Raw genomic sequence first — 14,030 nt, forward strand, 5'->3', positions numbered from 1 at the left:
GCTTTCCAGTGACATAGGGTATATTAACATATAGTGGACCCCTCTCCTATAGTTGCCAGAATAACTCGAGGGATTTTCGAAAAACTCTCATCGGGAAATATCCCATCCAGCCAATCTGCATCAGAATCACGAGAAACATTTATAAAATTTCGATTTTTGCTAAGATAAATCGAGTTAAACTGGTGAGTGGTCTATTATAGGAAAGGGATCCATAGGTCAATTTACTCAAGTATATTTTAAATTTGAGACAGTTGTATGAGAGCCATTGGCATTAGAAAACCTCCATTCCGCCGACAAAAAACGTTACATGCTCAGCTCAGTTTTCACAGAATGTACCCTAGTTAAAAGTAGAAAGTTTGATCTGTTCTCATGAAGCTGTCTCAAATTTAAAAATTACTTGAGTAAATTGACCTATGGATCAGTAGAAAGTCCGCACTTTAACGCCGATCAGCGGATCAGATTTAGCACGATTCAGCTGTGAGTAGCCAATCGTAGAGGCCAATGTGAGTTTTTGTAGGACGTTTACAACCTGAATTTAGGCGTATGAAAATTACCAAATGTAAGATTCTCTCTTTTTTTTTTTGGAGGAAGTCAATTGAATCCAGTGCAACAAACGTAAGTTTCAAGCTCCTTTTTCTTGTCTTGACATCGACCGGAAGATAACCAAGGCCGGTTGGTACTGCCCGCAGTGTATACCGTATAGCTACCAGCTAAAGGTTCTGTAGGCAAAAGAAATCTTCCAAAAAAAAAAATCCGGCTCGAACTATTCTGCCTTCAATGGCTCTGTAACCGATCTTACTGAGTAGCAGTCGGAAGAGGAGTAGAAAATGACGGACGTTTTTGCTAAGCAGAGATGGAAGATGGAAGTCTGGAAGAAGAAATGCCTGTGCATGAACTCCAATTCCAACTTTAAGTGAGAAGTCTGAACAGTGACTTGCCACCGAAAGGGAATACTCCAAGAAGCTAAACGCAATGCCGAAGCAAAGGGAGCATAGTACCCATTGCGTTAAGCCACTAAAGGAACAGAACGGCAAAATCGGTGTTATCGTGGAGGAGAACTTCCAGCAGAAAGTGAGCCATAAAAAAAATGTTTCGAAGGCGATGAAAGGTGGTTCACGGTGCTCCCACAGACCGTTATTATAAAAAAATGCACCCAAGAATCTGAGTACACCATTCGATTCGTTATGACGTCCAAAATCTATGGTCAAAATTTCAAAATCATCGTACGGTACATTTTTGAGTAATGCCCTTTTGAAGGTCGTAAAGTACAAAACCGTGATATAAAAACAACGAAAAATTTGTTGAAAAGCACGTTTTTAACAACCATTTTATGAAATAACTACAAAAATAGTTTCTACGCATTCCAAGTATTATATTTCAAGACATTATCAATTGGTGAAAAGATTTATTTGAAAATCCTACAGTGCACAGTGGTCTAAACTAGAAAAGTTGTGATCGCTTTAGATTTGACTGTGAAAAATTGATTTTATGTACTCAATGTCTTCAGCAAAATTGTTTCATGGAACAAAGCCTTACTTTTGGTTTCTTTGGTTTTTCGATCAATCCACCTAACAGATAGATAAAATAGATGTTTTTTTCTAATTTTCAATATACCAGATTGCTTCCTTCAGCAAAGTTGTGGAAAAGTTTAAAAGAAAAACAATTGCTGAATACTGCGATGTCCTATCTGTACGTTGGACTCGACAAAATAGAGTTTTTTTTGGAACACCCCTTCTTAAAATCAATTTTAAGTCTATAATTTTGTCTGTAATGGTCAGATGGAATCACCGGGAGATAACGGGAAGGTTATCGCGGTGAAGAAAATGGGGAAAAAGCAGTGAAATCTAATAATTTGTAAGAAGAAGATAGGTCGGAGTGCGGTATTGGTCGACTCTCAAGCATCTAAATGACTGACCGGAAAGCGGTCTCGCAGAGTCTTCCCATGTTCCGAAGGGAGCCTCAGGTCCGGCCACTGTTCACAAGCAGTTTTGAATGGGAAACTTAAACCGATGCTGGTGCAGGAGCTAGCCGATAAGTTGCCTCTAAAGTATGAGCTGGATTGGGTCCGGTTGAGGATATTTACAAATTTTACCAATGAGCAATTCTCGCTGAAACTAGGCCACTAGGTGCAAAGGTCCTTAAAATTTGATATAAATGCACATAGTTATTAGAAATAGAGAAAAAATGATAATGCTATGTTTGTTTGATCGAATTTGTTGGCCCCTTGGTCACCAAGGGGCGAAACAGTTTTCAGAAAAGTTGAAATTTTAGCAATTCTTGATGTATTATTTGAGCTATACCTCTAAAATTCGTTTTGTTAAGTACTACAAGTAGCACTTTTCTGTCAAGAGGAATGATAAGGCTTTCATTTGAAGTAATCAGAATTCAGACCGCCATCTTGAATTTGGCCGCCATCGTGGATTATATCAGAAAAATACAAATTTGACCGTGTTTGCAACTACCGATTTTCGATCTGAGACCAGCATTGAAAAGCTGAAAAAAATGCTACAAGATGCAAGAAAAAAATTAGATGAGCATCAGTGCTAACCCATCAATTGAACCTATTTTCCAAACTGAGTTTCAAAATATTTATCGTACATCGCGCGATCAACGTAGTAACCTGTCTACTGAAACCAAGTGGATGCACATGTTATAACCCTACTAACTCCATATATCATAATCGATTGATGCTACAACTAGTACGCCACTACTGTTTTATTAAGTTTAGTGGGAATAATGAATACAACACTAGCATGTTTGATACTAACAAAGCGATAGGTTTTTTATTACTGAGCAGTTCTACAAAAAATGTACCAGTTTTAAAATTTTATTAACATCGTCATTTTTAATTTGGCTGCAACTTTTCTAGACGTTTCTGTAAGCAAAAGATGCCATTTTGCGCTACTGGTTTATTTCTTTGCAACACGACTCATTTTGTTGTATTCATTATTCTCACTAAACTCAAAAAAAAACAGTAGTGGCGTACTAGTTGTAGCATTAATCAATTCTGATATATGGAGCTAGTAGGGTTACTACATGTGCATCCACTTGGTCTCAGTAGACAGGTTACTACATTGATCGCGCGGTGTGCGTTGAATATTTTAAAACTCAGCTTGGAAAATAGGTTCAATTGATGGGTTAACACTGATGCTCACCTAATTTTTTTCTTGCATCTTGTATCATTTTTTCTCAGCTTTTCAATGCTGGTCTCAGATCGAAAATCGGTAGTTGCGAACACGGTCAAAATTGCATTTTTCTGATATAATCCAAGATGGTGGCCTAAATTCTGATTACTTCAAATGAAAGCCCTATCATTTCTATTTACAGAAAAGTGTTACTTGTAGTATTTTACATAACGAATTTTAGAGATATAACTCGAATAATACATCAAGAATTGCTAAAATTTCAACTTTTCTGAAAACTGTTTCGCCCCTTGGTGACCAAGTGGTCAACAAATTCGATCAAACAAAAATGGCATCATCATTTTTTCTCTATTTTTAATAACTATGTGCATTTATAGCAAATTTGAAAGACCTTGTGCACCTAGTGACCTAGTTTCAGCGAGAATTGCTCCAATGATATGTGTCTGAAGCAGAGCCTGACAAAGTCATTTTCAATTGACAACTATCAGGTTACAGTGACGCTTTGACCCGTCGCTTTCAATTGAGAAACTTTTGTATCATTCTCAAGCTCTTCGTGTGTCGCATGAAAACTACACCAAAGCTTTTGCTTTGATTTTGACAACTGAAGGGCTAGAAACTGATACAAATGCGTTTCAATTGAAAGAAATGTTATCACCGTCACTCTCACATGACGATTCTCAATCGAAAATGACAATGAGCGCTAACGGAGACAGGGGGCTTCCATACAGTACTTCGCGCAAATATATGGACGATGGAGAAAAGAAAACCGTGACGATATGGAACGAAGAAAAAACCAGTTTCCCAATCCGAAGTGGTCAATGATCAACAGCGAAAAAAATCCTAGATATAGATCGGAATTTGCGTGACGTAATTATTGGATGCCATTGCCGTTTTAACTGCGGCTTGCGGTATTAGAAAACTATCATCAAACGACGCGATGTGGTGCTAGTTTCAATCGAGATGCTGAAGGAAATGAAAGAGTTTCATTTGAAACGATCCGATGAACAACAGACGAGAAAGAGAGAAAGAAGTGATTCGATGACAGCAGCCGGAAGGAATCAAGTGAGAATGAAACTGTTCGAATCGAAATGACAGCGCGGAATAATCAGTTTCATTGTTTGTTTCGAAAATGTTGAGCCCTGTTCTGAAGTGTCGGAGCTCACCGTGCTGTCGGTTAACGAATTAACGAAAAACCGCTTGGAAAAGAAAATCCGGAAAAAAGGGTGCCATTTGCACGATTTGGAGCCAACACGCAACTAGCAAGGCTTGTTTTTCTAAGATCCGATGGCTTTTTCGGAACTGTCAAAGAAACCATCATGCGCTGCTATGTCGTATGGAAGAATCGGTCCAGTTGCTGAAAGCGGAGTGTGATTCAGTCAAAGACATGAAATGTTCGGTGATCTTACGTGTGATGCATATAACGCCTTACGTGGGGGATTAGCAGTTCCATACGGTGGCGTTGCCAAGTGACTGAGAGTAGCTCCCTAGGACCGGAAACATAAATCTGTATCTGTTCGCACCGTTAGAGTCACGGATTATAAAGTTCAGGGATCCGATAGCAGTTAGATCGAGACTCGGCTGGACCGAAGAGGCGTGAGCCCTCTCTATCCATACGTACTTAAATCTACATTCCGTGTCAACAGTGAGCAACAGTTACACGACGTAATTCAAGAGTAATACTTGATGGATCTTTATCCATCCGGTGGTGGCATCGTTCGCCATGCCAGAGAATTTGCAGGAGTTCCTGGAAACTTCGAAGCACATGTCATGATGCACTACGTGGACAACTGCTACGACAGCGTAGACAACGTTGAGAAGCCAATTCAGAGGGTCCAGGAGGTGAGATACATTCACTCTCGTGGTGGCTTCTACATACGACACAGGGTGTCGAATTCGGTGCAGGTTTTGGAGGCACTCGACGAGCAGATTCGTGGTGGCACAGTCGACCCTATGGGATTCCTCCCTCCGATCAGTGTGTTCGGCAAGGTGCTCATGCGAAATCTTACGCGTACAAGGTGTGACTAAGATGCTAAATTTCGTTCAAGAAATAGCGACGCTGGGTGCAACTGATGCAGAGCATCTACACGCAAAAGTTCAATTCTTAAAAAATCATCATACTTCCCCATTCACACAAATTTTGCACTAAAATCGCACAATAAATGTGTGAAAAGGATAACGCAGCTGTTGTACTGCGAATACATTGACATATAGCGAATTTCTTAATTCCACTGTGTGCGGGCAAAACTGCCGAGGGACAATGAAACGTCATCGCCATTTGAGACGCAAGTAAGAAAGAGATGCCAGGTAATTGTTTACGAACTTAACACGTGCGGTGGTGGGTTGAGGCTGACAAATTTTACAGTGCGCTTCGGGTAGCACGGCAGGTCAAAACTGGATCAAAATCGAGCGAATAAAGAAGGGTTCTGACAGCAGTTAGTGCGCTTCCAGGTCAAAACGAGGTGAGCTGGTGGAATAAAGAATTTGATTGAAATCAGAATATGTATCATATACCGACACTTTATTTCTCACATCGAGTGTATTAGGGACTGCTCTTTCTCTCTCGCTCCTAGAATTTCCATGTACGTGCGACGAGATTAGACACGTCACATATAATTTGCAGGTTGCTCTTTCGCTTCTCTTTCGGTTCGGATTGCGATGCGCAAGGCGATGTCTCGTCGCTTTACGAAATGAGCAAGACACCCGTGCTGTACATACTTGATGCCAGTGTTGTTAATCTCACTCATGCTGTTGGTTCGTGCTTGCTGCCACTCAGGGGGATGCATGAAGAAGAAAGAGTATCTCGAAAGCGTGTATGCAAAAGGATTGTTGAGAAACGTAGCATATGTTTCGTTCTCAAGCAGAAAGAAAGAGAGAGGTATTGCTTCTCGCTCGCTTTGCAATGCTGCTTGATACCAGTTGAAACTGTTTAGATGTAGTAGTTTGAAGCTGCCACATACATTGAAAAAAAAAAACGCAAGAGCATTAATTGCGTTATGCCCAACACGCAATCATTGTACTGGTTCCAAAACACATCACCAATTGCACTAAAAACGCTCAATTTTGTACTGGTTTTGCACCATCCAACTTTTGCGTGGAAGAGTGGCCGATAAAAAAAACTACCACCGGCAAACACCACCGAGGGGTACGCGTCCATCTCTTACTGTACGGTGTGACGGTACAAGGCTCCTACCGGTTTTCAAAATGGACGGTGTTTGTGCATTACACCTTACTCTTACACCTCGAAACGAAGCGAGCAGACAAAGGCTTCGGAAAAATACTGCGGCGCGAAATCATTCTGACGACTGTTCTCTCTGTTTACTCTAACAGCCTTATCAATAAGAGAGAGCTCACATACAGTCAAAGCTTACACAGGCGACGAAGCTGTTCGAACATGGCAGTCTAGTTTGTTCATTTTGAGGATGTCCTGTTGGTTTGAATTTTGAAAAACCTCGTGTCACTTTCCGGTTTTGGCGAGAATTGTCCATATGAAGGCAATTATTAATCGAAAACGACTTTTTTGACTACTAGTTGAAAGCTGTTCAGGCGGCAAATGCTGCGAAATTGTGTTTTAGCATCCGGAAAGAATGCAAACCCCAACAGAACCATTAAAGAATTGAAACTTTGATGAGAAGATGAGAAATTTTAGAATAAATGAATTCAAGAATTGAGGAATTTAAAAAAAAAATAAAAATTGAATAATTGTAAAATTCAATAATGGAAGCATTGAGGAATTGAAAAAAATGAAGAATTGGATAACTGAAAAATTTGAGAAAAAAGAATTGAAGCATTGAATTGAAGAACTGAAGAAATAAGGAATCGAACACTTCAAGAATTGAAGAATTCGAGTACTAAAAATAAAGAAATTCACATATTTAAAATTATTGATTATTGTGATATTTTTAATTTTTGGCATATGTTTGACGTTATTGATACTCATAATATTTATGATATTTTTGAGATTTTGAACGTCTTTGACGTTTGTGGCATTTTTGACATTTTAAACAATTTCGACATTTTTGATGTTTTTCTCATTTTCCACATTTTCTACATTTTTGCGATTTTTAATTTTTTTGGCCTTTTCATTTTCGACATGACATATTCGACATTCATGTAATTTTTGGAATTATTGACATATATGATATAGTAGGAGTGTCGTCAACAAGCAAACAGGATGATTAATAATAATCTTAGAAATGTGTTCTTTTTTCTACATTCATATCCATGCAAGTTACAAATGTTGTAACTTGCATACGAATGTTTATTAAAGTTATTTTTTTTTCTCGCTATTATTTATTTTTCCCCCATTGGATAATTTTGATTACTGTGGACATTTTTGTCGACTGTTTGTCAAAAGCTCAAAAAATAAATGAAAGATTACAGCTTCATCCCGTTCAAGTGAATATTGATGCCATTAGCCAGTTCGGAAGTGCGTAAGATCTGATATGAGGTTTTCCCGTAGCAAATGTAGAAGCGACGAACCCGACGTGCCATTATTCTTCGGCCTTTTGACGCACTCCTGAGCTTGCCAATTGCACCACCAACGCAGAGAGTTGAGTTCTTTAGCAAAGCTGTTCAGCAGGTCCGTGGTCGGCTGATAGAATGGATTGAAATTTAGCCGCAAGTGTGCGCTAGTGTGAATACAGTTTTGAGTAATTTTTGGTTAATTTTTCTTGAGACTCCCACCACTTGGAGGGTTGCAATCTTCAACATAGTTGTTATCAAGAGCTTTTCGTTGGTGCGAATTTTGTCAATTTGGAGTTTCTGATTTGAAACTCGACTACAGCGCGACAATGCATATAGTTTTGAGTAATTGGAACTGAAATTATTTCGTGAATCAATCCACATAGAAAGCTGGGGTCTTCAGGAAACTTGTTCAGAAGCTCATAGGCATATGGTTTTTGGACAGTTTGGTTGGAAATAACACTACTGCCTGGCGCTAGTGTGCGTTTGTATTGAGTGATTCAAACTATATTTGTCTTGAAAATGCAGTACTACGCAACTTTCCGATTGGAATTTGTCATAAGAAAATATGCATTATAAGTTATTTAGTTTTCAATTTTGAAGTAGAATACTTCTCTCAGGAAGTTCGGCTACATAGGGATGTGAAATGAATATCCAAACCCGAAAAAAGTGAGAAATATGTCCAATTTCAAATGCTAATTAATCGGTTAGTACTCGATGGATTTCCTTCGTTTATGCAGCAATCGATTAGAAAATCGTCTAAGAATCCTACCAAATGAAGGAAATTGTAATTTTATTATTCGAGCTATTGTACTATTGAAATTCTTAAGCCTAGTCAAAACACAAAATTTGACCTCTGATTGGTCGGTATACGATTGCTTTCCCAAGCACGGTCGACAGAGTTATGGACCTAGTAAGTTTTAATTAAACAGACATTTCATCAGATATCAGAGAACAACTGAAATTTGAAGAACACAAATGAATATTTGAAGAGTGAATATTTTCCCGTTTTGCGCTATAATCCAAAGTTGATTATCGTCATCTACATGCATGCTCTAACTATTATTACGTGTTTGCGTCGCGTAGTGTTTGGCTACGATTATGCAGAACGCAAATGACGGCGCGATGGGATTCGGCAAGACGAAATGTGTTGAAATATATAGCTCTACTTCGCCTTAAGAAGTGCTGTACATTTCACCACGGTAAGGCCAATCGCATCGCGCCGTCATTCGCATTCTGCATAACTGTAGCCTTTGTTCCATTCCCGTTAAATGATGTCGTATTTAATGTGCATATTACAATTCGGCAGCACTTCAACTTCTCACTTGCGCAAAATTTTAGAAATATTCAATAAACTTCATTTAAAATATCAAACAAAGTGAAATTACAACACTGCCAATGAACGGTCAACGTTTATTTACTAGAAAAAATGACTGACACGCAAGCAACCGGATTATCTTTCTTGTAAAAGTATTCTACTTCAACCTTGCGGTCGTGGCTTTGCATACAACCTTCCAGTGATTTTTTGCTTTGCTTTATTTCGAGCAAGGTACAACATGCAGAATGTAACAGTTCTAAGGCTGATCCGAAGTGCCTCATAGATTGTGTGGTCATGTGGATAGCGACGTCATCTATCTTTTAGCAATACCCACGACGTTAAAATGTTCATGCACTGACCGAAGACCACAACTTTTTAAGAAGTGAAGCTCAAAATATGAAGAACTGCGTGTACACTGAGATATGCTAAACAACTTTGCAGAAAACAGTAACTTTCTAGGAAATCGGAAACGTCAGATAAGTTGAGGTCAAAACACCAAGAATTGCGTTCGCAGAATTCTGTACTAAACTGTGCAACAACTGAAAGCCCTTGATCTTTTGAACAACTTAGGTGAAGGCGGCAGCTTTCTAGGAAGTTGCAGTTGCCAAACTGATTGTTGTCATACTTAGTCAAAATGTATGAATTGTTTTCTAATACACAACATTTTTTTGACTTTTCTGACACTTCTGATTAATTCAAATTGATCTTTTCTTCCACAATAGAACCTGCTTTCCATTGTATGCCAGATTTTCAAGTCATTACATTTCAAGCCATACAAAAGTTGTTTAAATTTATTCAGTTTTTGTGATGTTTTGAGAATTATGATTTTATTAAATTAATTTATAGGAATTTTAACTGCAGCGGCAGTCATTCATCCCTGTTGAGAATTATGATGTAACATTGTGTAATTATTTGTTCAGGAATATGCTCGGAGAAAATTTAGAATTTCTTCAAGTTGATTTTGTATGCATCAAAAATTTAAACATGGTTTCAACAGCCACCGCCGTTTCAAAAATATCTGCATGATAAAGTTTTTTGAATTGAAAAAAAACAATAATCAATGAGGAATTAAAAAAAAAACTTATGTGAGATGTAAGTACATTCGAATAATCACATATCTACAAGAAATAAATAAGAAATTTGCTCATATATGTCACAGCTCTAAAGATAGTCTTGTCTATCTTCAGAAATCCCACATACTAGATAGACTTTTGTCTATCTTTAAGATTTTAATGGGAAGATAGACTAGCTAGAACTAGTTTCGAACTCAGTAAGTTTACCAACAGTGTTAACAATGTATCACAAAAAAAAATCCAAACATTGCGACAACCTTGACAGCTGTCGCACCAACAACAGCAATTCCGGTTCATGTCGTACAAATTCCATGCACGTGCCCTGTTTTAAGTGGATCACATTTCCGTCAGTGGTTTTTGTTAAAGTAAAATTTCGATCACACATAATAAATCTCCGAACTGAAGGCAACCCGTCTCGAGATTGGATTCCATTTCAGCAGTAAGAAGACGAAGCAGAAAAAAACGTCTGCTACTCATCTACTTCATCCAGAAAATTATTTTTCAACAACGATCGTCAACTCAATCTGTCCAGCTGTCCCCGTTGGCAGCTGCCCTGCTCCGGCCATCAATCGGTGACCCTCGTTATTGTGAAATGTTTTTGATAATGTTTTTAACCGCAGCATCGCACACAACACCAACACCGTATAAAACCGTATGTTGTTTCCCGGCATGACTTCGGTTTCACGCCCGACGACTAGGAAGGTTTACTACACCCACTCTGTTTTTTTCTTTCAGTGCGGGGAAAGGGAAAAACTGAAAAGATTGGCACTGCGAAAAAAAGAAAGCGAATATTTTTGGCTCGGTCCTACAACCCGCCACATCCGGAGGGGAATTTATGTAAATTTCTGAATTCAAATGAGCGTAACAATTTAAAGTATATTAAATATATTGGAGCAGTGGGAGGTCTCGGCAGGTTGGTTTTCTTGCCCCGGAATGTTTGTAGGTGTGTCCCATGTGTGAAGCGGGTTTTCTTTTTCTCTACTCGAGAGCGAAGAAAAAACCTACTCAAGAGGTATAACGAAGCGGAAAGTATGATAATTTTCACTGATAGGAAACTTTTCCTGTTTGTCCGAGGGCATTTCGTATGCTTGTGCTTTCTTCCCTCCGGTCCGGTAGATAGTGAAGAGAGTGTTGTTCAATCACAAAAGTCTTATTAGATCTTATCCGCTGTAATCTATACGGGGAAGGGAATTGCATCCATCGCTCAAGAGCAGTCAACACGAAACAAATATTCATGTCGTAGTTAATTAGAGGCTGTGCTTACGCTCCGCACTGAGCTTCCGCTGGATGCTGGGAACAGATTGAGTGTGCTGCGTGCCGTAAGTAACCGGAATGAAAGATTTCCACATATGATCCCCAGATTGAGCGCTGCTGCTAGCCGGAAGGATTCGGATCCGGCAGGTAAATAATAACCGAGTAAACCAATTTTAATCAGATTCGTTGGCTCCGGGGAAGCACTATACTGGTACTTACCGACGACTTGCAGGTAGCCCTTCCGTGACCGCATCGGGTCGGTGTTGACCTGGCACATGTACCAGCCCCGGTCGTTTTCCTCCACCTCCCGGATGTGCAGATACCAGGACCGGTGGTCGTTGTAGGTCAGACTGATGCGGGGATTTTGCGTAATTACGTTGTGATGGATGGATAGTATCGTTTGCGTGTCCACTCGGACCCACGCGACCTGCAAGACAGATAGGGCGGGATGGAACGAAATTAGTGTTTGTTTCTCTTAACTTTCAAAGAGATTTATCCTAGTAGAGTAAATGAAAAGTGTGAGTTCAAGGGAACTTCCCCACAAAAATCGATTCGCTGTGTGAAGTAAGTTTCGAAGCGAAGGTTTGACTGGATGATCCAATCTGACCAGAACATATTAAACATTCAACATGGACCAAAAACACAATCACTCATCCAGCGCCGTTCGCAAAAACAGGTCACCAGCTGATGCGGATTGTGTGGCGGAACTGACCAGTTGTAACTGTCCGGAGCACGGGGGGTCGAACGACATGACCGAACATGGTATCAGCGTGTCATGTGAGTTTGGCACAAGGTTTAGCAGCTGAGAACCGTCGTTTTGTGGCATACATACTGCTGCTGCCACCCCCTCAGTTGATGACAATCTTATTCGATGGTCCGCACGAGTAACTAAATCCGCACGCAAACCCGTTCGTGAAACACAACCTGGCAGGGCAGAGTAGAGAAAGGTTGGTGGCCAAGTAACGAGATTCGAACTACAAGGGCTACAATTTTATTCCATTTCTAAAATACATTATTCATACAGTAGCAAAGTTAGAATTAAGCTATTTATATTATTATTCAATTTGTTATTTATTGCAGTGTACAACATTCTGCCGAAGGCAGGTCGGTGTGAAATTGGGGATGGTTTAGGTGGTAGGCAAGCGTCCTTTAATTTGACACAGCTCGATGTAGAAATTTTCATATCTACTAAATCTTAACCATTTTTTGTGTTTATTTTCATGAAGCTCTGACTAATTTTTATGAGCCGTGACTTAATATGATGTTAATGATTTGGCCAAATTTTTGGCAGTATGATATTTCCATAGTTTTCTCTTTAAAAATGATTTTTAATGAACTCGTAATCGGAAACAGCCAAAAGCACATAGTCATTGTTATAAACTCCTAATTGGATGATTGGATGTATCAGTTCGAACATGGGTCGAAATACTTCAATTCTTTGTAGCTCGAAGGTTTAGTATTGTAATCTCACATTCTCATTCGGTCCCTAGTCTGGAGATTAAATTAACAACGAAAGAGATTCGATTTGCTTCCATTCTATTCCATTCACATCTCTACAATTTCCTTCGCCGCGCAAACGGAACGAAGCAACTTGTTCAACAACGAACACAAACACATACCCACATGCACACTGGAGGTACACACAAAGGCAGCTCCGGCCAAATAGGAAAACTCTTGGAAAAAGTGCTCATTACTTGGTTCGTTATCAACAACGAGAAGAGCATCTCGGGTCGGCGCGCTGAACGTGAATCTTCTCCAATATCGTTGTTGGTGAACACCAGGTTGGTCTCGGGAGCTGTCCAAGATGAGCACTGCACTTCTCAACCACCCCCCCCCCCAACTCCACATCCCCACAAACACAAACATTGAAGTGCAGCGAGCGTGTTGAGATATTGGCGCAGTAACAAGGCATCGTTTCGAGATTGCACTTGCCGTCGTCGTTTTGCAACACCGGACAACGGGAACGCGCCCTGCTTTGGTATTCCATCCATCCATTATGCCACGGTTCGCTATCTGTAATTGACATTTATTTATGTTTTTCTTCCAATCAATTTACAACCGATGAACTTTCCCCACCTGACTGTGGGTGTAAGTGTGGGGCGGACGCAAGGAATCAGAGCGAGAGCACGCCTGGTATAAACCCCTTTCGAAGGGGTGGAAAAGCAGTACGCCAACCGGAAAAAGCGCAGCGATCGAAGCAAAGGAAAGCAGCATAAAACCAAACAGGAGAAATCTCATTTGAGAATTTCTTATAACAACATTTGCTGCATGGCTAGGATTGGAAGCAGTGCTTATTCGCCCCGTCGCTCGTCGTCAGCTGGAGTGGGTAACGTAGAAGCTATAGCGATTGAATCGGAGAAGGAGCGTGCATCCTTCGGGATCTTGCACCCAGCGTCGTTCGATTCAGGGTTTTATTTTATTTCTTTCTTATTTATGTTGTTGTTTTTTTTTCTTCTCTCGAGTTAGTACATCACTCACATCTGTTTATAGTAGCTGCCTGTGTGGACTATAGCAGTGGTGGAGGTCACTACAAACAACTTCAACCTTAAGCCGGTGAGAATATGTGTGGAACTTTATGCGAAGCGACGGCGTTCAACAATTGGGAGTGAGCAAATATAAGCGAACTGAAGTACCTTGTTACTCGGCCATGAAGGAAGAAAACTACGATTTCGAGGGATTCCATTAGGGGAACACATTGCTGCACATACAAGGTTATGTATGAAATCGTTCACTCGGATTTTTTTTTGAAGATTATTCCCTATCAACTGCATGTCACCTACT

At 39.9% G+C, this 14,030-nt stretch overlaps 1 protein-coding gene across 2 annotated transcripts in view; it reads right to left on the minus strand.

Annotated features, from left to right (window-relative positions):
• Positions 1 to 14,030, minus strand: part of LOC129729406 (lachesin) — a 533,943-nt gene that overhangs the window by 150,395 nt on the left and 369,518 nt on the right. For both annotated transcript variants that reach the window (XM_055687960.1, XM_055687961.1), the window contains one exon: positions 11,469 to 11,676. In XM_055687960.1, the coding sequence (XP_055543935.1) occupies positions 11,469 to 11,676 (208 nt within the window). The remainder of the gene's footprint in view (positions 1 to 11,468; positions 11,677 to 14,030) is intronic.

This window comes from Wyeomyia smithii, chromosome 3 (assembly GCF_029784165.1).
Source record: "Wyeomyia smithii strain HCP4-BCI-WySm-NY-G18 chromosome 3, ASM2978416v1, whole genome shotgun sequence".
Classification (NCBI taxonomy): Eukaryota; Metazoa; Arthropoda; class Insecta; order Diptera; family Culicidae; genus Wyeomyia; species Wyeomyia smithii.